The sequence below is a fragment of the Lepus europaeus genome, chromosome 23 (assembly GCF_033115175.1).
Source record: "Lepus europaeus isolate LE1 chromosome 23, mLepTim1.pri, whole genome shotgun sequence".
NCBI lineage: Eukaryota > Metazoa > Chordata > Mammalia > Lagomorpha > Leporidae > Lepus > Lepus europaeus.
Genome location: NC_084849.1, coordinates 21,219,797 through 21,243,380, shown reverse-complemented (window position 1 = coordinate 21,243,380; position 23,584 = coordinate 21,219,797). Strand labels below are relative to the sequence as shown.

At 50.1% G+C, this 23,584-nt stretch overlaps 1 protein-coding gene across 3 annotated transcripts in view; it reads left to right on the top strand.

The window, feature by feature from the left end:
• The window catches only part of TTC28 (tetratricopeptide repeat domain 28), a 695,665-nt gene that overhangs the window by 602,721 nt on the left and 69,360 nt on the right, over positions 1-23,584 (top strand). For all 3 annotated transcript variants that reach the window (XM_062182795.1, XM_062182794.1, XM_062182796.1), the window contains 6 exons: positions 1,213-2,554; positions 3,709-4,232; positions 7,975-8,084; positions 9,251-9,380; positions 11,359-11,577; positions 13,781-13,946. In XM_062182795.1, coding sequence (XP_062038779.1) covers positions 1,213-2,554; positions 3,709-4,232; positions 7,975-8,084; positions 9,251-9,380; positions 11,359-11,577; positions 13,781-13,946 — 2,491 coding nt within the window. The remainder of the gene's footprint in view (positions 1-1,212; positions 2,555-3,708; positions 4,233-7,974; positions 8,085-9,250; positions 9,381-11,358; positions 11,578-13,780; positions 13,947-23,584) is intronic.

The following is a 23,584-nucleotide window of genomic DNA, read 5'->3' as shown; positions in this document are numbered from 1 at the left end:
TCCTATAAGCTACCTGCTACCTAAGCACTATCACGCCCCTCGCTTGCAACCCTGACATATCTCATGTTGATCTGCTGATAAAAACAACAGCCTAGCTAGGGAGCTGTTGCTTAGTGTCCAAGGGTTGTTTGGAGCACTATTATTATTGACTGTAAAAGGAATAGCGTTACAAGAAATTTGGGGACGAAAATCGCTCAAATCCCATCCCGTAACTAGGCAACTGTTTTTAGTTTTGCGTTCCTTCCTCAAGGTCTTGTCCACGTGCACACATTGATTTTTCTGGATTGTGCAGCACTACCAGTGCCTTTTCCGGTCAGCATGATTTTAAGAACACCTTCTTCATTCTCCTGCATGGTCTTCATAATTACCCTCTTAATGACTGCAACATCCTCTACTGAGTTGATGAGCCAAAAGGTACTGCTAGGGCCCCAGCGTAGCCTTTGCGATGTTTCTGGTTTTTCCGTGAATCCGGGACGCTGGGGCAGAGTCTGCATGCAGCCTGTCTGTTTCTTTGTGTCACTCCTTCCCCTCGAGGAGCGTCTCAGGGTCAGAGCAGGACCCGCCGGCCCGCAGCTCCAGTTGTGCTTCCAAAGCTTGTCCTAGTTTATGTCCCCAACAATTGGGATCTTTCTCAATTCCAGGGCAACCTCAGCAGTATGGGGAGGGGTTAAATTTTTTGTTTGCTAATTTAGAAGAAGTAAAATGCTACTTCGGGGTGGCTTTATTTTGCATTTCTTTGATTATTAAAGGGAATTAGCATTTCCCCCTGTGGTTATTCTTTGTATTTCTTTGGATGTGAGTTGTCTACTAACTCGCTGCTTTTCCTATTTTAGCAAATTGGGGTCTTAATTTCTTTTTAAGTCAAGCAAGTGAAATCTTTACACACAATAGCTACTGAACCTTTTCATATGCTCCATATATTTTCCAGTGTTGTGCTTGCATTTTAATTTTAGATACTTATTTGTAGGACAAAAAATCTTATTTTTGTAATCAAATCTGTCAATGTTTTTTCTGTCGCTTCGAAGCCTAGAAAGCTATCCTCCCTCTGGAGAGCTGATAAATATTTAATTCTACCTTCTGTTATTTTAAATTCCTTAATTATTCTGGATTATATTTTATTGTAAATGAAGTTGCAAAGTCTGCCTTTTCTCCTCTAAAGTGCTAATCAGTCATCCGGAACTTTTTCTGATCTTGCGTTGTTCTCTTGTTCAGGAATCATACACCAGATGAAGGGCGACTATGACACCGCGCTGAAACTCCACAAGACCCACCTGTGCATCGCCCAGGAGCTGAGCGACTATGCCGCCCAGGGCCGTGCCTATGGGAACATGGGCAATGCCTACAACGCGCTGGGCATGTATGACCAGGCGGTCAAATACCACCGGCAGGAGCTGCAGATCTCCATGGAGGTGAACGACCGTGCCTCGCAGGCCTCCACGCACGGGAACCTGGCTGTGGCCTACCAGGCCCTAGGTGCCCACGACCGGGCCCTGCAGCACTATCAGAACCACCTGAACATCGCCCGGGAGCTGCGAGACATCCAGAGCGAGGCCCGGGCCCTCAGCAACCTGGGCAACTTCCACTGCTCACGGGGGGAGTACGGCCAGGCCGCCCCCTACTACGAGCAGTATCTGCGGCTCGCTCCCGACCTTCAAGACATGGAAGGAGAAGGGAAGGTCTGCCACAACCTTGGCTATGCCCATTACTGCCTTGGAAACTACCAGGAGGCCGTGAAATACTACGAGCAGGATCTGGCGCTGGCCAAGGACCTGCACGACAAATTGAGCCAAGCGAAAGCCTATTGCAACTTGGGCCTGGCATTTAAGGCTCTGCTGAATTTCAGCAAAGCCGAAGAGTGTCAAAAGTACCTACTGTCTCTAGCCCAGTCCCTGAATAACTCCCAGGCTAAATTTCGAGCCCTGGGGAACCTGGGCGATATATTTATCTGTAAAAAAGATATAAATGGTGCAATAAAGTTCTACGAGCAGCAGCTGGGCTTAGCTCACCACGTAAAGGACAGGAGACTGGAGGCCAGTGCGTACGCAGCCCTGGGCACTGCTTACCGGATGATCCAGAAGCACGACAAGGCCCTGGGTTACCACACCCAGGAACTGGAGGTGTACCAGGAGCTGAGTGACTTGCCGGGGGAGTGCAGAGCTCACGGGCACCTGGCTGCTGTCTACATGGCCCTCGGGAAGTACACCATGGCATTCAAGTGTTACGAGGAGCAGCTGGAGCTAGGGCAGAAGCTGAAAGATCCGAGTTTAGAAGCCCAGGTCTATGGGAACATGGGCATCACAAAGATGAACATGAACGTGATGGAAGAAGCCATCGGCTACTTCGAGCAGCAGCTGGCCATGCTGCAGCAGCTGAGTGGAAATGACTCTGTGCTCGACAGGGGCCGGGCCTACGGCAACCTGGGGGATTGCTACGAGGCCCTGGGTGACTATGAGGAAGCCATCAAGTACTATGAGCAGTATCTGTCTGTGGCCCAGAGTCTCAACCGGATGCAGGACCAAGCCAAGGCCTACCGGGGCCTAGGAAACGGACACAGGTAAAATGACAGAGGGCAAATGTGCAAAAAGAGCAGCTGTGAAAGTATTGGCCACTTCACACCTGCACGGCGAGTTATTAACCACAGGCATTTTGGTGCCTGCCCCATTTGATTCCTCCTGCTGTTCGGTGGATTCCCAGGGGCAGCTGGGAGTCAAACCCGGGAGTCTTCCGAGTCCAAATCTAGTGCCTTTGTGGACTACATCATAGTAAGTAGGGTGGGAGTCAATGAGGGTGGGAGAGGTGGAGGAACCGGTTCAGCTGACCTTTCTGGAGTCCCTCCCATACGTGTGAACGAGTTCATGACTACAACACTTGCTCCCACTAATTATTTGGATCCCGTTGTGTCACTTTTAGGAAAACCACCTGGTAATAGGGGGAGTGACTAAATGCGTGTTGTGCACTGGAGGTCATGCTGGGCACCTTGCGTTAGCGCCTGACTCCTAGCTGTAGCAATCCCGTATTAGTATTGCCATCTGCTTCGGGAGTGATTTATCACCGAAAACCAGAGCCCAGGGAAAGGGGGCCGCCGCCCCGCATAACTGGTTTGGTCGGCCGTCTGAATCCACGCTCTACCAGCGCTTCCTGCTCGCTCATAAAGGCACACAGTGGCCAAGGTGATGCTTCTCCCCTGAATGTGGGGAACCCAAGAAGGCGTCTGTGTCTGCAGAATATATGGCCTCCCCCGAGAGGCAGGGGATTAGGGCTCCTGGAGTGGAGGAAGGGCAAGGGTCAAACTAAATCATCACCCACAGAGTGCTCTGAGCAGCTCAGGCTGAGAGATTTATAGCCACCGTAAAGTGATTTCAAAAACACAGTCTAAGTGGTAGTGGAAATTGGGAGGCCCGAAGACCCAAACAGTTCACTTGCTATCATTGTGCCTATTAATATATTTTATGTTTCCTCGGGGTGTCTATCCCATTGAATCGCGAGCTCCTGGGAAGGTCACTAAGGGATGACTTCTGAATTGCTTTCCAGATTATGAAATTCTTCTGCATCTCACTCTAAGGGCACATGATAGATTTTGGCTAGGAGAGGAGTTAAGAGCTTCTATAGTAAGTGACAGTGACAAATGCTTTTCATTTTCTCAGGGGCTTTAGCATGTCTGCACCTGCATGAAATAATATCATTGCTTTTCTGTCTACATCCCCACAGGGCGATGGGGAGCTTGCAGCAAGCTCTTGTGTGCTTTGAAAAGAGGCTCGTGGTTGCCCATGAGCTTGGGGAGGCCTTCAATAAAGCGCAGGCCTACGGAGAGCTGGGGAGTCTGCACAGCCAATTAGGGAATTACGAACAAGCCATTTCCTGCCTGGAACGCCAGCTGAACATTGCTAGAGAGATGAAAGACCGAGCCCTCGAGAGCGATGCGGCCTGTGGCCTGGGCGGTGTTTACCAGCAGATGGGCGAGTATGACACAGCCCTGCAGTACCACCAGCTCGACTTGCAGATAGCGGAAGAGACCAACAACCCCACGTGCCAGGGCCGAGCCTACGGGAACTTGGGCCTGACGTACGAGTCCCTGGGCACCTTCGAGAGGGCCGTGGTGTACCAAGAACAGCACTTGAGCATCGCTGCCCAGATGAATGACCTGGTGGCCAAGACAGTGTCGTACAGTAGCCTGGGAAGGACCCACCACGCCTTGCAGAACTACTCCCAGGCCGTCATGTACTTACAGGAAGGTAGGTGCCAAGGCCCACTGTGGTCTGGGTGTGTTTGAGGTCAGTTTCAGAGCCAGGCCTTGAGCCCGAGAGGGAAGGACACGCAGTGTGCGTGGCCCCAGCGCTGTGTGGAGTGGGAGCCACGCTGTCAGCTGATTCCTGACCGCAGTGTTCCCCACCCGGTGTCCCCGATGGTGCAGAGGTGCTGCGCTGTCCACAACACTGTTCCCAGCTCGCTGGACCCAGCCCGCCTTGCTCCTTCGGGGAGGCGGCCACTGCCACTGCAGCCCGAAGAGCTGTGCCCGAAGAGTTCTTCAGAGCCCTGTCGTTGTCACACGAGCTCTGACTGTGAAGACAGGAGGGTCTGAGGCGTAGGAACATGCCAGCCTGCCACAAGCTCTGTCCCTTTGTGTATTCCCTGTGGTGCTCAGGCTGGCCCAGGCAGACCCAGAAACTGGTTACCCCTCTCCCTCCTCTGCCCTCAGACCACGCAGTTACCCGAGCACCGCTGGCCCGTGGACGTGTCCTTATCCCGACACAGCAGTGCATTGGCTCCCACCTCTTCCCACGGGGGCGGGCCTCTGCCCGCACAGGTGCACGGCGTCCTCCCCGAAGCAGAGGGGCAGATCTGATGCCCTCAGTTTATCCGTAAGAGGAAATGGGTGCTGCTTTCAAACAAAACCCTCGCCTATGTGAAGACTCTTGACAGCGCTCATGGAAAGTGTGCATGACCTTCAGGATGTTCTTCCACCCAAATAGACATCTTTGAATGCCATTTTGCCATGAAGTTTTGGAATCATCTCATGGGTTCCAAGGGGCTTCGCATGTATAGTGTGCTTAATTAATTTCAGTCTCACAAAGATCTCGAGAAGTATATCTTTTCATTGCCATTAGTGCAGCTAACTCACCCGGGGCCGAGAGGTGCTATGTGGTCGGTTAATCTCGGGGTAGGGCTCAGCCTGGGGTTTCTGACCCTAGAAACTGGGACTGGTCTTGGAGACAGATTGGGTTCATGAGCTGGAGGTCACACCTCCTTTGCCCCCATGTAGTCTCACCTGTATCCACCTACCTGTCAATCAGACTAACCACGCCCCTTTTGGAAGTGACTAAGAGGCCTGGAGCGCGCTGGGCCCGCCCCTCTCACCTGCGCACCCTCTCGCTCACCTGCTCGTGCTCTCTGGCCTGCTCCCTCTCTCCTCGTGGACCCCTGGAAGTGACTGGTATGAAGGTCCCTGTTCACCCTTCTTGGCTCAGTCTCCCCTACAAGGCCCTCATGTTCCTGTGTGCTCGTCTCACTTTCTAAATAAATGTTAAATCTTCCCATGCTGCATGCTGTATGTGAGCCTATGCTTAGAATTTTTTTCTAAGTAAAAGGCAAGAGCCTGAAATACTGATTTAGGCCACTTTAGCCACGACAAACCACTCAAGCACCTGGCTGGGGTTGCTTCTGACCTCACGAGGAAGGGGGAGGGTGTGTGTGTGTGGGGGGGGGGCAGCTGCATCTCTGATTACTGCTGGGCTCCAGCTGGAGAGCTGGGACTGAGGGCTGCAGCCAGCACATGGGAGGTGGGAGGGGGGCTGATGTGCGCACCGACCCGGGACCAGAGTGGCCTGAGGGCTCAGCGGTGCTGTGTGCCTGGAATCCCCATGCCAGACCTCGCTTATAATCTCGAGTGGGGCTCCACGCCCACACGGAGCACTGGCTTTCCATTTCCTGAAGCTCAGGACTCTGAAGTCCAGGCCCTCCATGGCCCTCCCGAGCTGTGCTCCTTTGTACGTCCTGAAGTACCACTTCCAGGGAGCAGCTGGTTTGCCTGAGACAGCGTAATGTAGCTCTCCGTTCACGGAAAACGCTCCAGTTTCTTTTGGTTGTTTCTTGTGATACTGAAGTCTTGCAGAGATCTAAAGACTCCTGTTTGGAGCATCTCCACAGCGTCTGTGGATGCTTGTGGATGTGCCTCTCAGAGAGCCTGCAGCCAGAGCCTCTCTCGTGGGCCAGACTGGATGCCTCTTCCCCCGAGCTCCGAGCTGGGGCTGGTACAAGCACTGGACGCACTCTCTGGGCCTTCTAAGGTGGGTGCACAGCCTCTTGCAAAGAGGGAACCCCAGGAGTGCCCCTCCCTCCTGCTTTCCCAGGGGGAGGGTGCTGTGGATCAGCATCACCTGCCCCAGGGCAACAGATCACATGGCTCAACACGCTCTCCAGGTGATGTGGATGGACATCTCTGGTTTAAAAAAAAAAAAAACCCGCAAAGTCTCACCCAGCTCTTTCTCATTTTACACATGGACAAAAAGGGAGCCTGGAGCAATTTGGTGAGCTACCTGGGGTTGTGCAACCAGTCTCTGGCAAGCCGGCCTCCAGGAGAGCTGGTTGGATGGGTCGGAGGCGGAAGCAGGTGCAGGATAGGTATTGCCTCCGTCCAGGGGACTTTAGCTCTTTGTCATTGAGCTCCCTATAAGCTGGGGATGTAGCAAGCAAAGCCCTGATCTCGCAGAATGTGCTTTGGGGCAGGGGTTTGTTTGCCTCAGTTAATTTTAGCTCGGACTCATAGACCCAGACCTAGCAGCAGCCTGGGATTAGCTTGTTGACTGTGAGAACGAGTATTCCCCCAGGTTTCTCCCGAGAACCGTCGTCTTTCACGTGTGTTCCTATTCTGTGAGATATTTAGAAATGCAATTGGCAAGTGTCCTTTTTGTTACTCAATGGCATGATTTAAACCTGAGCTACTTCTACGTTTTCTGAGTTCTGCGCATTTTGAAGTGCACATTTTGTGGACTTGAACCTGAGTATCCGTTCTATTAGCCTCTCTTCGGATTCAGTTCCTTTTGAGAAGGCTGCAATTGCACGGCTCAGCATGGCCAGAGGCAGGTACCCATCCACTCTGAATTAGATTAGGAGAAGGAAGCCCTTCCTTTGTGCGTGCAGTTGTACTGCGGGAGCCTTCCTGCTGTTCGCTGTACAGACAGCAGGATAATGAGAGCACAGTGCGGCTGAGAACTGCCTAGTGACCAGTGCAATAAATGGTCGCCTTCAGATTTGGCTCCCACAAAGCTCCAAAGGTTGCTGGTGTCCTGAAGCTTGCTGTGGGTAAGTGACCCACGCTGCAGGTTTCTATCTGAAGGCCATTAAAATGAGGACAGTCTCGTTTAAGGCTTTCGACTCGTAATAGCCCTAGTTTTGCAACCCCGCGGAGGCACATCAAAGTCTCAAACTTAAAGGAACAGCAGATTGGACATGAAATGTGGCAGTAGCCCCAGTAACAGGAGGCAGGCCCAGGCTGTGTGTGTATTCCGCTGCACTGATTGGATACTGTGCACACGAGATAGCAAAATGCCTTATCTTGGCTTCTGTGCTTGACTGGCAGGAAAAGCTCTCGCCAGCGAAGAAGAATCATGTTAGATAAGTTTATCAGCTGGGAGTTTCCACTTGCGCAGCTAAGGGCTTCACATCTGGGAGGCGGTCGGGCTCGGGTTCCGTGCGTTTCTGTGTGTGTGCCTGCCCTGCAGATCCGTCTCCTGCTGATAGCCATCGCCTGAGCTCTTGCCGGGGCATCCCGGGGTATCCTGTAAATGCGCTGCCAACGAGAGTGTGGAGAGATCGGTGATGCCGCCTCCGCTGACTCAGTGCTCGGCCTGCACGTCCTTCAGCCGCGCGCTTCGCGTTCTTAATCCGCACCTCAAGCAAAACTACGCTCTGGGTCTGCTTGGCAGGGTGGAATTTTCTGTCTTCTGCGTTTGCTTAAACTTCTCTATTTGGTTTCAGGTTTGAGATTAGCTGAGCAACTGGGCCGGAGAGAAGATGAGGCTAAAATTCGCCATGGGCTTGGCCTCTCCCTTTGGGCTAGCGGAAACCTGGAGGAGGCCCAACACCAGGTGAGCAGGGGGGCCATGGACCCAAGCAGGCCTTGTTTCCAGAAGCACGGAAAGCCTTGGGGTCACTCTCCTCGCTGTAACTTTGCCAGAGAAGCTGACTCTCCCCCGGCGTTGACGCCCAGGATTTGCCGCCTGTGTTAACCAGAAGGGTCGAACTATCAGTGGAGATTCCTGCTCACGCGCCCCTGTGATAAATTTCGCAATAATTTCTTTGGAATTCTTGTATTGTGTGCTTCTGCTCCTCATTAAACTTTAATGTGTAATTACATTCATTTTACAGTAGAAGTAAAACAAGAATTCATAATTATTGGATTTAATATCTTTGTGGGTTTCTAGTAATATCCATAGACGTAGCTTATCTCGCCCCCTCACGCAGTCCTGCGTGTGAAGCAGGCATTGAAGAGGAGCCCGCTGTCAGGCTGGCTCTGGAGGGCGGAGGGACCCCTCGCAGCGCAGGCTTCCTCTCTGGGGTTGGAGGAGAGGGGGGTGGCTGCATCCAGGGGCACACATTCTCCCGGTGAGCCCGTGTGTGACGACCACGAGGATAATCTGTGTGCTAGACAGAGGGCCACTGGGATAAGGGAACCGGGGCTCCCACCCAGAGGTGGCCACAGAAATGTTTGGTTTGTAAGATTGGACAAACTTAAACTTTGATACTGTACATGTCAGCCTTGTGGCCTCACCGACTGCAGAATAGAGTGTCCATTGTGGGGATAGTGACTGTCCAGGCCCCAGCGTGCCCTTGGGAGGGGGCCCGGCGCCTTGCGGAAAAAGCTCCCTCATCCTGAGGGTGTGGGAGCCGTGTCCAGCTCCAGCAGGGCCCCCCTCACTTTGTCACTTGATGACAGGGGGTTTCGCTTGTTTTTATCAAAAGCAGCCCTTGCTTGCATTAATGGCGCAATGTTTTTACGCCCTTCAGACTGCAAGTCTACAACCTTTATCTGCAGATCCCCTTACGTGTGAAAAATTGAGGCCATGCACTGGTTTACTGGATACCTTGTCACGTCCCCCAGGGCCTGCCTGGACGGAAAGAGTCCTCCTTTCCTACTTCTGCAGGCAGTGCTCACTTGGTTGTGCACCGAGGTGTGGGTTGAGGGGGATTCTGGCTGTCAGCAGCTGGGCTGGTTCCTGGGGAGTGGATGACGTGCTTTGTACTCGACTTGCAGCTTTACAGGGCATCGGCCCTGTTTGAAACCATCCGGCACGAGGCCCAGCTGAGCACCGACTACAAACTCTCCCTGTTTGACCTGCAGACATCATCGTATCAGGCCTTGCAGCGGGTGCTCGTCAGTCTAGGTGAGAGCAGCTGTGTGCGTGTGTGTGCGTCTTCACTTGTGTGTACATGCACTTGCGCGGTCTCACGTTGTCGAGTGAGTGCTGTGATGAAATACGACTCACCGTGCAGGCTGTAAAGCCACAGCTCCAGCCAACTATTGCCCACGTGTATTTATTCAGCCAAGGCTGGTAAAGTGCCTCTGAGTGCTGAGTGCCTTCCCTGGGCTTATGGTCAAGGAGGCCTTGTTCCTGACCTCCGAAGCTCTTACTCTACCAAGAGACGAGGCAGTGAGTCCGGTACAGTGTGAGAGGCACCAGAGGAGAGCACACCCAAATGCCGGAGAAACAGTGACTTGGCTAGCAGGCCCCGGAGCTGGAGAAGGTGGCCCTGAAACATCTTCCTACCCCCACCAGGTTCCCTTGCACCACTAGCACCTGGTTCAAGAACCTGACGAAGGGGCAGTACCTGAGGAAACGCCAGGTCTCTCTCGCTCCTGATCCACACATCTTCCAGGCTGCCATGGGAGTCTGCTCGCCAGGCGGTGGCCACATCACGCCGGAGCAGCTTGCTGCTCCCTTCTCCTGGGCCTTAGCAGTCGTCACCGGCCCCTGCCGGCTTCCGGTCCTCTGCCTCTCCCCAGAAGGGATTCATTGGAATAATGAAGTCTTTGAAGTTGGGTAGTGAGGTCTTTTCAGTAACCCGTCCTCTGCTGTATGAATAGGAAGAAAAGTTTCCCTGTGAAAAAAAACGTACCTATGAAATGTGCTCATTGCCTGGGACTGCAATTTATTATTATCTGTTATAATCAGTGTTAAGTCCGTCCTGCACTTTGTGACCAATTTTCCAATGTGCACAGAAATTGTCCCTGCTGTTCCAGTTAGTAACTTAATAGAATAAAAGACACTTGCACGCACACACACACACACACACAAATCCCCACTTTCTACTGATACCTGAACTGCAGCACATCCTTGAGCTGCTGTCAGAGGGCAGCCTCTGCTCGCTCTCTGGCCCCGGGTTCAAGCGTGTGGACGGCTGTCTGCAGGTGAATCCTCCGTATCGTGTTCCTTCAGCACTCAAACGGTCCTCACTTGCAAGGCTGTTGCTTGACAACCTGGCACCTTCGCCTTGGCTAGCTTTTGAACTCCATTAGAGACTAGTTTTGTAGGGGAAGTGGGTTAGACGTTGGACTGAAAGACTAGGAAACACTTGGAAAAGAAAAACAGTGTTAAAAAAATGGAGACCTGAGAGGTTAAATCCCTTTGCTCTCTGGAGGAGGGCAATAAGTGTGCAGGAGCCCAGCACAGAACGAGGCATCAGCTCTAAGAATAATAATCCCGCCTGCTGTGCCATGGCGCTTTAAGAAGGCCTACTGGGCACCTCTACCTGTGGCGCCTCATTTGCTCTTTACAGTAACCCCTGAGACAGGCGGGCCAGCTGCTACAATCCCGCTTTGTAAGACAGGGTCCGTGCCAGGGAAAGGACGAAGCAGCAGCAGAACCGAGTGTGCAAAGACAGGGAGGAGTCATCTGGGGGCACGGGGGAGGTGCGGCGGGACGATGTGACGCAGAGGGGCTGCCTCCAGGCAAGAGGGCCAGGAAACTTGTCCTGCCAAAGCCACACAGAATCGCAGTCGACAGGGGAGCCGGAGTGCAAAGCACCAGGTCCAGAGCGCCCCGTGAGCAGGAAGTGCGGAAGCCAGGTGGAAGAGCAGCCCAGGATGAGCGGGCAGAGCCAAGGTCAAGCTCTGAACTAGGTCTGCTCTCCCGCGGGGCTGCTCCAAGACAGCAGGGCCAATGGCTTAGGGTGGTGTGGAGCGAGTCCCGCTGAGTCTGGAAATGGGGAGTTTGTGAGAGCGGCCACCGCGGCAGGGAGTCGAACCTGATGCGGCGTGACTGAGACTGGTACGGAGCGGGATCTGCTGGCTGCGCCTGGTGGCCCTCTCCGAGGGCGAAGGCTCACCGTGCACTCCCAGCCTCTCATCCCGTTGTCTTCTAGGCCACCACGACGAAGCGCTGGCTGTGGCAGAAAGGGGGCGGACAAGGGCATTTGCCGATCTTCTGGTGGAGCGACAGACGGGACAGCAGGACTCCGACCCCTACTCCCCGGTCACTATCGATCAGATCTTGGAGCTGGTCAACAGCCAGAGGGGCCTCGTGCTCTACTACTCGCTGGCCGCAGGCTACCTGTACAGCTGGCTGCTTGCTCCTGGGGCAGGTAAGCGCCTACTCCATGGGAGCAGGGCAATTAAGACGCCAGACCTGTGGAAAGCTAACGAATGAAAGTGGACGAGGTGCGGTATCGTAGCTCAGACGAAGGAGCTGATGTCTGTTTTAGCAACATCTCTGCCGTGGTGGGGCACTCAGTTAATAAGACAGCCCGGCTCTCTCACTGCCCCAGAAACCGTTGTCCCTGGCCGGTGAATGTGGGCGCAGTTAGCGAGGGTTAATCTCAGCCGCCACCCTGTTTGGAGGCAGCTGCTGTTCATTAGCTAATAAGCGCCGACTGCAGGTCCTAGCGAGTTCTTCTCGCTATGATTTAATAATTGTGACCCTTTGTCGTGGGGGAGTTAAAGAGACTGATAATGGCAACTCTCTCACGGTATGTAAATAAGTCTTAGGCTTGAAATTTCTGCTTTTACCAGAACCCATTTTTTAAACTTGTTCTGTTGTAAATCTCTTTTAGAAGTAAAAATCTCCTTTGATTAAATTGGCATTAAATGTTCAGGATGTAACAGTTTCACTAAACACCGAGCCACTAATTATCTGTTCGGGCCATATTTTTTGCATAATAAAATGCTGATGGTTTCACCATGTTGGAGACAGACCAGATCCAATTAGAGTTTATTGACTGGGGAAGTGGATCTTATAATTGGGAATCTTGACGAATGGGTTCCTTGCGTATCTGTAAGGCCATTTCAAAAGTTCAACTGCCAGGGAGAATTGACAAGATTTTCTTGATTGTGCTTCTAGCCCTTTAATTTAAAAAAAAAAAAAAAAACCAGAAAACAAAAGCAAGTGATTGCTAAGTGACAATCCCCAGATGTCCCTTGGGTTCGGAGCACTTGGGCCTATGTGATCTGTGCCTCACATTCTTATAATCTTTTTCCTTGAATTCCGCATTCTTTATAGGGTTCCCACAGAGCAGCCTCACCTCTGACCTTTTCGCACTACAAGTTTTAAGTTGAGATTTCTGCGGTGTGTCAGCTGCAGTGGGGTCCCCATGTGTCCCCTCCGCCAGGGGCCCTCCCCGAGGGGCCCCGCTGCCTTCCAGGACAAGGCTGGTGCCGGGGGCGTCAGGTCCTTCTCTGTGCGGCTGTTATGTCGTGGGGACATGATTTGACAGGTGGTAGAGCCAAATCCCTGTAATAATGAGCCATGTATAATGAGGCTCCTATTGTCTCTTTTCCCTTCCTCTTTGCTCTTAATGAGGCTCTGAAGCTTTCGCTGGGGGCTCTAATCCAATCAGAGAGGGCCAGCACTTCCAGGGCTGACACACCTCATTACCATTTGAGAATATGTCCTGTGTTTATTGCCAGAAAACTGCTGTGGATTGTCTCCGTTTCATGCAGCCATGATTTTTTTTTTTTTTTACTCCTTTAATCCATTAATGACAACTGACCAGTTAGTCTTATTTAAAAATTATTTAAAATGTGTTTATCTCGCCTTTGTACCGCGTGCTTATTTTGATTGGCTTTTGTGACAGGAAGGGTTTTTCATAACACGTTTTCCACTGGCTAATTATGTTTCCGTTGGAGATTTCAGCTTCTCTGCATGTAACACATCTTTTTTTTTAAAGATTTATTTTTATTTATTTGAAAGAGTTACACAGAGAGAGGAGAAGCAGAGAGAGAGAGAGAGGTCTTCCATCCTCTGGTTCACTCCCCAGTTGGCCACCACAGCTGGAACTGCTCTGATCCGAAACCAGAAGCCAGGAGCTTCTTTTGAGTCTCCCACGCGGGTGCAGGGGCCCAAGGACTTGGGCCATCTTCTTACTGCTTTCCCAGGCCATAGCAGAGAGCTGGATTGGAAGTGGGGCAGCCGGGTCTCGAATCAGTGCCTACATGGGATGCCGGCGTCTCAGGCCAGGGTGTTAACCCGCTACACCACAGCGCCGGCCCCAACAGAACACACCTTGATATATTCCTGCCCTGGTCCTGAAGAGACTTTCCCTAGTGTTGAAATGTGGATGAGGTACTCCTAATTCCAGGAGCATCGGGATATATCCTCAAAGCAAAAGCTGTGTCCTGAATTCCTTGGTTTCGGGCACTGACCACAGCTCAGAAAGCCCTCTTAGACTTTGGACTTGATGGTTTCCCCACACAGTTTGCAGGGTGGCGAGCTGGGTCATTGCCATTGAGGACTCCTCTCTTCGCATTGCCCCAGTCATGGACGGCGTGCCTGTGCCTGTCTCGTTTCAGGAATTCTGAAGTTTCACGAGCACTACCTGGGTGACGGCACAGTGGAGAGCTCCGGCGACTTCCAGGCTGGCAGCAGCGCAGCCCTCCCGTCGGTGACCAGCTCGGCCCTGGAGCACCACATCGCCAGCGTCCGGGAGGCCCTGGGAGTGGAGTCCTACTACTCCAGGTCGGTAGTTTTCCCGTGAATCTCGGGGTTGCTTCTTCAGTAAACATCCCATTTGAGCTGATGGAAGAACGCTTTTGGGATCAGGCTTTTGTGCTCCGTCTGTTCCTGGCTGCGGCAGCAGAAACAAACACGTGTCTCTGGGGTGCGAGCCCCTCGCGCGCTGTGTGTCTCTGTGGCCTCGTCCCAGAGGCCTGTTCCCTAAGCTGGCTTTGCAGACTGTTCAGATGCAACCATGCCTTTGAATTTAGCATCACAGCTATGGAAACTATGAGGTTTTGTGTGCTATAAACAGATGATAGCAAGCTTGTGCGACAGCGGACGGCTTATTTGAGAGCATAATTTAGTGTGCGTGATCTGTGCGTGCTGAGGCCGAGGGGGCAGAGGTGGAGCTTCCGAACATCAAGGCCAGAGAAGGCCACTGCTCTCTGTAAACGTTGTCAAAGGCATAAGCTTGTGAAAACATTTGATCATAACGATCAACTCTTAGATAAGGAAAATAATTTCCCCAAATGCCCGGCTTCTGCGGAAAATGCAGAGAGGTGGTGCGCAGCTCTCCGGGGCGTCTCGGCCCTCCCTTCACTGACTGCCAGGCACCCAGAAGACCTGTTGTCGGAGCATCTGCTGTGCTAGCTGCTGTCGGGTCCCAGCTGCCGCCTCCTGAAAGACGTTGTTGGTAATCATGAAAATCCCGAGCGCTCTGTGAGTCTCCACCCTCCAACCTTTTAAGGAAGCTTTGGATAGCGATGTAATACTTTAACATTCTTATAGACTACAATGAAACATTTCAGCGCACATACGCAGCATAAACACATCAAGGCAGGCAATTCGATTTTCATTTCTCTGTCTTGTCTTTGTGCTTGGAGCCCACCAGCTCCTCCCCGCCAGTTCTTTGTGCAGAATGTGGTATGTGATGCTGACCTATGATCGCTCCATGGTGCTGTGCAACACTGGAACTAGCTACTTCTGCTGACTGTGGGTTAGCACCCGCTAGCCAACCTCCTCAACCCCTGCCCACACTCGCCAACCTCAGGCCATCACCATTCCTGAGCCAGACCTACTATTTTATTTTAAACCTCTACATTTGAGAGAGAACAGTGAGCATTTGTCCTGTGTCTAGCTTATCTCACTTAAAATAATGATCTCTAGTGTCATCCATTTTGCAGGAAATGTCAGGATTTCATTCTTAAAAAAAAAAAAAAAAGACTTATTTATTTTTTTTGAAAGTCAAAGTTACACAGAGAGAGAAGCAGACACACACACACACACACACAGGGAGAGAGCGAGAGAGGTCTTCCATCTACTGGTTCACTCTCCAGATGGTTGCAACGGCTGGAGCTGGGCTGATTCGAAGCCAGGAGCTTCCTCCAGGTCTCCCACACAGGTGCAGGGGCCCAAGGACTTGGACTATCTTCTACTAATTTCCCAGGCCATAGCAGAGAGCTGGATGGGAAGTGGAGCAGCTGGGACTTGAACCCACATCCAAATGGGATGCTGGCACTACAGGCAGCAGCTTTACCATCTATGCCACAGCAGTGGCCCCTGAATATTTTTTAAAGATTTATTTTATTTATTTGAAAGCCAGAGTTACACAGAGAGGCAGAGAGAGAGAGAGAGAGAGAGAGAGAGTGTGTGTGTGTGTGTGTGTGAGAGAGAGAGGTGTGTCTTTCATCTGCTAGTTCACTCCCCAATTGGCCACAATGGCCGGAGCTGCACTGATCCAAAGCCAGAAGCCAGGAGTTTCTTTTGGGTCTCCCACACAGGTGCAGGGGCCCAAGGACTTGGGCCATCTTCCACTGCTTTCCCAGGCCATTGCAGAGAGCTGGATGGGAAATGGAGCAACCAGGACTTGAACTGGCACCCATATGGGATGCTGGCACTGCAGGCGGTGGCTTTACCCGCCACGCCACAGCATCAGCCCCAGGATTTCATTCTTCTATGTGGCTGAGTAGCATTCCATTGTGTATATGTATCCCATTTCCTTTATCCATTTGCCCACTGTTAGACACCCAGGTTGGTTCTGTATCTTGGCTATTGTGAACAGTGCTGTGAGAGCCTGGTAGAACTGCAGGTATCTCGTCCACGTGCTGACTTCATTTCCTACGGATATTTATCAGAAGAGCGATAGTTGGGTCATATGGTAGATCTGTTTTTAGTTGTTGTTTTCAGGAACCTCCATATTGTTCTCCATAATGATTGCACTAAATTGCATTCCCACCAGCAATATTGGTGTTCTCTTATCTCCACATCCTTGCCAGTTTTTTTCTTTTTTTAAGATTTATTTATTTGAGAGGCAGAGAGAGATGTCTTCCATCTGCTGATTCACTCCCCAAATGGGTGCAATGGCCCAGGCTGGGCCAATACGAAGCCAGGAGCCAGAAGTTTTTCTGGGTCTCCCACCTGGGTGCAGGGACCCAAGCACTTGAGCCATCTTCCTCTGTCTTCCCAGGCCATAAGCAGAGAGCTGTATCAAAAGAGGAGCAGCCAGGGCTCCAACTGGAGCCCATATGGGATGCCAGTGCCCCAGGCAGATGCTTAACCACAGCGCCAGCCCTGCCCACATTTGTTATTTTTGTGTTTTTGATAACAGTCATTCTAAGTGGAATGAGATGATATTTCACTGTAGTTTTGATTTGCCTTATCCTGATGCTTAGTGAAATTGAGCATTTTTTCCCCATGTATTGGTTGGTCATTTGTATTTATTTTTCTGAGAAATGCCTATTCATATCCTTTGCCCATTTCTTAAATGGATTGTTTGGGTTGTTTTTGTTTTAATTTATTTGAAAGGCAGAGTGCCAGAGAGAGAGAGATCTCCCATCCACTGGTTCACTCCCCAAATGCCTACAACAGCTGGGGCCGAGCCAGGCTGAAACCAGGAGGCTGAAATTCCGTTCGGGTCTCCAACGTGACTGGCAGAGACTCAGCTACTTGGGCCATCTTCTACCGCCTTCCCAGCACATTAGCAGGCAGCTGAGTAACTTGTACCCCCATCTTTATTGCAGTTCAATTTACAATAGCAAGGATATGGAATCAACCCAGATGTCCATCAACTGATGACTGGGTAGAGCAAACATGGCATATATAACACTATGGACTACTTCTCAGCCTTTAAAAAGAATGAAAACTTATCTTTTACAACTAGAAACCATTATGTTTAGTGAAATAGCCAGTCTCAAAGAGATAAATATCATGTCACATGATAGTTGATGCAGAATACAAAAAAATGTATAGGACCAAGATGGACATCTTGTGATTTGATTGTTGTTTTTAGCCCTTGTGTATACTCCTGAGAAATTGTGGTCTTTCTGCTTTTTTACTTATTCAGTATTATGGTTAGTGCTGCATTAAGCCTCCGATTATACCCTGCATTGAAGTCATGCTTTTGCAAAAGTTAGAGAAAAAAGGAAGGAAGGAGGGGGATTGTGGGAGGGAGGGGAATATTGTTATCTTAGAATTGTACCTGTGAAATATATGAAATCTGTTCTCTTTATATTAATAAAATCTAAAAGGAGAAGTGGAAATGGAGTAACTGGGACTTGAGGCAGCTCCTGTGTGGGGTTCCAGTGTCCCAGGCAATGGCTGAACCTGCTGCACCATAACCCACGCCTGTTGTTGGGGTTTTTACTTCCTTATGTGTTCTGGGTGCTACTCCTGTCCTACTGTTTTATCCCATTCTGTCCATTGTCCCTTCACTCTCACCATTATTTCCTTCTTAGTTTGATGTAATCCCATGTGCCTATTTGTACTTTTGTTGCTTTTGGGGTCTTATCAAAAGAAATCATTACCGGCAGCCATGTCTTAAAGTTCTCCAGTGTGTCTTTCTTCAGGAGTTTCAAAGTTCCAGGCCTTACATTTAGATCCCTGATCCACTTTGAGTTGACTTTTGAATAGGGTGGGAGCTAGGGGCTCAAACTGCAGTCTTCCGTGGAGCCTGTCCCTCCTGGGCTTGCTGTGGTCGCCTTGGGCAGAGATCAGCTGGCTGCAGAGGTGTCGATCCATTTCTGGGCTCTCTTCTCTTTAGAGATCCTTCACCAAGTCTCCCAAACATGTGCTGGTCGATACCAGCAGCTGCACTGATTGTTGGGGTGCTTATGATGTCGGGAGGAGTAGCAGGTGTAAAATAAACGCTGGATACTGCAGCACTGAGGTGGGAGGGGCTGCAGCGGCCATCTAGTCCCGCCCTTTACTCCTCGGAAGCCTGCACTGATAGAGGGCTTGCCGAGACAGCTGAGTCAGTGTCAGAGCCAGGGTCAAAGCCGCATAGATCTCGCCCAGACGTCCAGGCCAGTGCTTGCTCTGTTTGTAATTATCAAAATTAATATCGTATTTTGAGAAAATAGCCAAAGCATGTAAGCCTGTCATGCTCCAGCTCCTGTTTTTGTGAGTATGAACAGGCTTTAGCCATATGCACCCTGTCATCTTATTTGTCCCATGACCGCTGTGCGTCCTGGAGATCCCAGTCCTGCACCCCAGGCACTGGCGTGGCGGTTACGGGGGGTCGACAGTGCAGTAACCCCCAAGAATGTGGAAGGGAGTTGCCCTCTGAGATTTAAGTTATAAATTACTATAATCTAGGTTAGGCCAGAGGTATACAAAGCTGCTTCAGCAAACAGCAAGACACCTAGGCTAGTGCAGGTGGGCTGTAACCAGACCAGAGGGCTGCATACTCACAGTGAGGGGTAGGGGGGCTGGTGAGCCAGACAGGCCTGGACAGTGCCCTTTCCTGACAATCTGAGAGGACTGAGAGCCATCAGTGAGGCGGTTCCTGTGGGGGACATGCAGTCATCCTGCGTCACCCCGCCCCGCCCCTTCTCCAGGGGTCTGAGTGCCGACGCTGTACAGGTGTTCCCTGAGACTGGGGACAGCGATGGACAAGGGCAGGCTCACCCCTGCTCTCTGGGAACGGAGAAACGGTCCACAACACAGGTGTAAGCAGCCTATGTGACGACGGGAGTGAGTGCTGAAGTGGAAAGGCAGGGTACACCGGCTGTAAGTGGGGTGGGGTGGGGGTGCGGCGGGGGCTGGGGGAGCTGAGAGCTTCCTTGAGAAGAGGACGCCTGGGTTGAGCTCACAAGGAGAATGGAAGCCACCTGCTGAGGACCACCCAGGCAGGCGCAGACCCTCAGGAACTCCAGGTGGAGAACTCGCTCCTCCCAGCACCCCCTCCTCACTGGGGGCCCGGGTCTAGCATTTGTGCCTGAGCAGTTCTTGTGTATGATCCTAGAGGTGAGCCGCTCTGTTCCCAGGTGCCTTGAGTTGAACAGGGTCTTCTGGGTTATAGTCGATCCCTACATTGGTGGCAGGGAGGGAGGAAGGACCGCAGCTGACCACACTCTGCATGTCCGTCCTTTCCCTGTGCCCTCTTCAAACCCCCGCACTCGGTGTGGCTGGAGGTCAGCCGAGGCTGTTGGGCTGTCCTCTGGGCGCAGGTCCCCACCGCAGGCTGTGAGAAAGAGGGGCTCTCCCGGGGCTTTGGAGTGGTCCTGTGGGCTGAAACTCTGGTTCGTGACTATGGTATCAAAACAATACTTTATAGACATGGTTTCGCTTGGATGGTGTTTGGGTTGGCTAGAATGGAGTTTCTGTGTGACTGCAGGCTTTGTCTCACAGTTTCCTGAAAACAGTAAGACAATTTCAGTGACATAGTATTTTTCACCTATAAAATCATTAGCGTTTAAAATAACGTTTCATGATAGTGAAGTGAATGGGCAGCCCTGGGGATGCGAGTTTTGCCTTTCTAAAGGGAGAAGCGTCAGAAGCCTTTAGAATGCTCTGCCTTTTGGCCTGAAAATCCCCATTTTAGAAATGGACCAACGATGTAGACACTGAACTACTTATCATAGGTCTATCTGTTATAGAAAAAAGTGGAAAATAACCAAAATATCCAAGAATTGAATGTCAAACAAATTACTTTGTATTTATACAATGTAGTATGTTGGGATTAAAATTATGTTTACAGAGAATTTTTAGTCATATAAGCCAAATGTTACAAAACATTAGGTGAAAATATGTGAATTGTATATATTTTAACTTCATAATAAAATATATGCAATTTTTATAATATATATTATGATATATATTTTATATATTATATAATATATTTTATAATATATTTTTATAAATATATATTTATAATATAATTTTTATAATTTTACATAAAACATGGAATGAAATGAAAAAATTCTCAGGAGGAAATGGGCTTTGGTGTTAGTGGTGATTGTAAGTGGGTGGTGGAATTATGGATGCTTGTTACTTAGTCTTTATATGTTTCCTTATTAAGTTTTTAAAAATAAATCATGTCTATTATTAAATAAATAGCTATCAATAAGCAATTTTGCCATTGAAAAGGACAAAAAGAAACTTCTAGGTAATTTTATTTTATAGAGAATTAAACCCAAATCGCGAGCCTGTCACTGTGCCGTGGCTCTAGGAAGGAGTGTTCATTTTCCACTCGTGCTCTGGTGACTGGCGTGCACATTTCAGCCAGCACACCTCTCTCTCTGTTCTCCAAGTGTGCACTGAACGCCGCTCCCTCCACCAGCTCAGGCACCCCGAGCCCTGCCTACGTGGGTGTAGCAGCTGCTAGACATCTCTGCCTGGGGCTCTTCCAAGTGTCTCTATTCTAAAATGACTAAAGCCCCACTCTTAATCTTAGTAATCAGAACACCAGCATATGGGCATAAAGACAAACATATCAACCAACGGCATTGAGTCAGGAACCCAGAAATAAGTCCCCTCGGATATGGTTGAATGATCTTTGACAAAGATGGGGAAAGGATAGCGACTTTGACAAACTGTGAGGAAACTGAAGAGCCACATGGAGAAGAAGGAAGCTGGACTCATACCTTATACCATATACAAAACTTAATTTAAAGTGGATTGAAGACCTGAATGTAAGACATGAAATTATAAAATTCCTGGATGAAAACTGAAGGGAGAAGTTCCGTGACATTGGGTTTGGAAATGATTTATTGGTTGTGATACAAAAAGCACAGACTGCCAAAGAAAAAATAGGACTATATCAAACTTAGAAGCTTCTGCACAGCAAAGGAAATAATTAAAGAGTGACAGGCCAACCAACCAAACAGAAGAAAATATTTGCAAATCTTGTATCAGAGAATCAGCCGGTACCCAGAATGTATAAGGAACTCTTACAACTTGACAATAACAAAAAACAAATAACTGAGTTTAAAATTGGCAGAGGACTTGAATAGACACTTTCCCAGAGATGCACAAATGGACAACAAGTGTATGAAAAGATCCTCAACGTCACTAACCACCTGAGATATGCAAATCAAGCACAGGGAGGCACGTCCTCCCCCATCAATAAGCTCTTAAAATCCAGATAATGATAGGAGTTGTCAAGGATGTAGAAAAAATGAAACCATTTGTGCATTGTCGCTGAGAATATGTGATAGTACAGTTGCTATAGGAAGCAGTTTGGAGATTGAGAATTTAACAGTAGGATTACAGTATGACCCAGCAATCCACTTCAGGATTACTGTATCCAAAACAACTGAAAACAGGATCTCAGAGATATTTGCACACCCATGTTTACAATAGCCAAGAGGCAGAAGCAACCTAAATGCCTGTCTGTGGATGAATGAAGAAAATGTATACATATCACGGAATAATATTCAGCCTTAAAAAAAAGGCAGTTCAGTTAGGTGCTAGGACGTGGAGGAACGTTGAAGAGATTATGCCAAGTGAAACAAGCCAGACATGAAAAGACAAACACAGCGTGATTCCACTATGTGCGGTATCTCAAGGAGCCTAACTTGGAATCGGAGCAGAACGGTGGGCATCAGGGCCTGGGCAGAGCAGGGGAAGGGGTTGTTCAGTGGGTGTGGAGTTGCAGTCGTAGAAGATGGAAACATTCTAGAGGTCAGTTGCACAACAAGGCACACATCATTTACAAACCTGTGCTGGACACTGAAACTGGCGGAGCTAGTCAATTTTATGTGATATAAAGAAGTATTCAAGACACATTTTTAACCCATCTATTGCTGTCTCCGCTGCTCCAAGCTTAGAGAGGGTCACTACCACCTCTGTCACTGTGCTGCCGCCGTCTCTCTCTCTGCTGCTTCTCCCCTCCCATCCAGACCCCCTCAGCCAAGGTGGGCTCTGTTTCCCTGGGCTGCCACCCGTCACAGAGCCAGAAAACACCCTGAAATCCCCGTGAAGTTTCTGATGGGCTTAGGCCCCATTCCTCCAGCTGACCGACACGCCCATGGGCCCCATTCCTCCTGCTGACCGACACGCCCACGTGAGCTGCCTTTGCCTGCCCTTTGCATGCACCTCCAGTCCTTCCCCAGCCTGGATCTCCCTGCAGCCCCCTGGCCTCCTCTCATCCCTAGGGTACGCCAGGACCTCTCGCACCTCTGAGTCTCGACATGCCATGGCCTTTCTCTGTAAGTTCTTCTCCCTGCTCTTGGTATGGCTGCTCCCTTCCATCCTCAGAAGGGCCTCTCAGAAGTGCCCCTCAGCCTCTTCCGCCTCTGTGTGCCCAGCCCCTCCGGCAGCCCTGGTGCATATTTTATTTGGCACGTATAGGCATCTCACCTAATAAATGTTTGAACGACGGACTGGCTCCCCGATTGAATGACGTGCTTCTTCCCTGCCTGAGTTGTCCGTCATCTTCCCCACGGAAGCAGAATCATTCTTTACAGCCCTGCTCAAACCTCACACTGCTGGCATCAGAACCAGCCTGGACCTTGTGCGTCCAAACCAAGTTTCCACTCCCCTCTGTGGTGCCTAATAATGGCACTCATTTTGCTCTTCCTTGGGTCGTAGTTTTATAGTTTATGCGTCTTCACAAGCAAATGGTGATGCCCCGGAGGGCAGATGCTGTGTCCATCTCTGAATTCTCCCTGACACACATGCTGGACCCATCCTGAGATATCAGTAATTGGAAATTCAGTCGCCTGAAAATGTGCACGAGTGGACTCTGTCCGTGCTGGGCTGGGCCCCTGGTTCTCTTTCTCTCGTGACTGTAAGATGCGCTGTGCCCCCAGAAATTGAGTCTCTGTGCCTAGGGGGACAACTTCATTCACTTACCTGCAGCTCAGCCGCGGTGCCCTCGTTACCCCATAGACCGCCTTGCTCCCCTTAATGGCATCATGCTGCTGAGACGAAGTAAAACGCTACAAAGGACTTTCTGCAAATGGATTTAGAAATAAAAGAATTGCTTTTATTAAGTGTTTAATAAGAACTTCCAGCTCCTTCCTCCAAGATCAAAAGAGGCATGGATTGCAACCAGTGTACGGAACACGAGCCTCCCAGGAGGCAAATGTTATGAATTTCAAAACACATCTTCAGTTGTTAACTCTTGTATTTAGCCAGCGTCTCTCAGAGTGTGAGTAGCTCCCTGGCCGCCTGGGACTGTGCAGCCGCACTTTGGGGACCCTAAGATTGGTTAGAACACTAGAAGGGCTGTGCTCCCAGGGAGTTTTAAATACATTACAATTGTAGATTGCCCTTTTAATGGAGTGGACTATTCCTTCATTGTAAAGGAACATTACACCTTTATCAACTGTAGCTGTTATTTTTTTTTCCTTTTGCTGCCTTGCTGTATTTCTAAATTTTATGCAGTAAAAGTTATATTCGTAATCAAATGTATTCTCTTATTGCAAAATATTGAT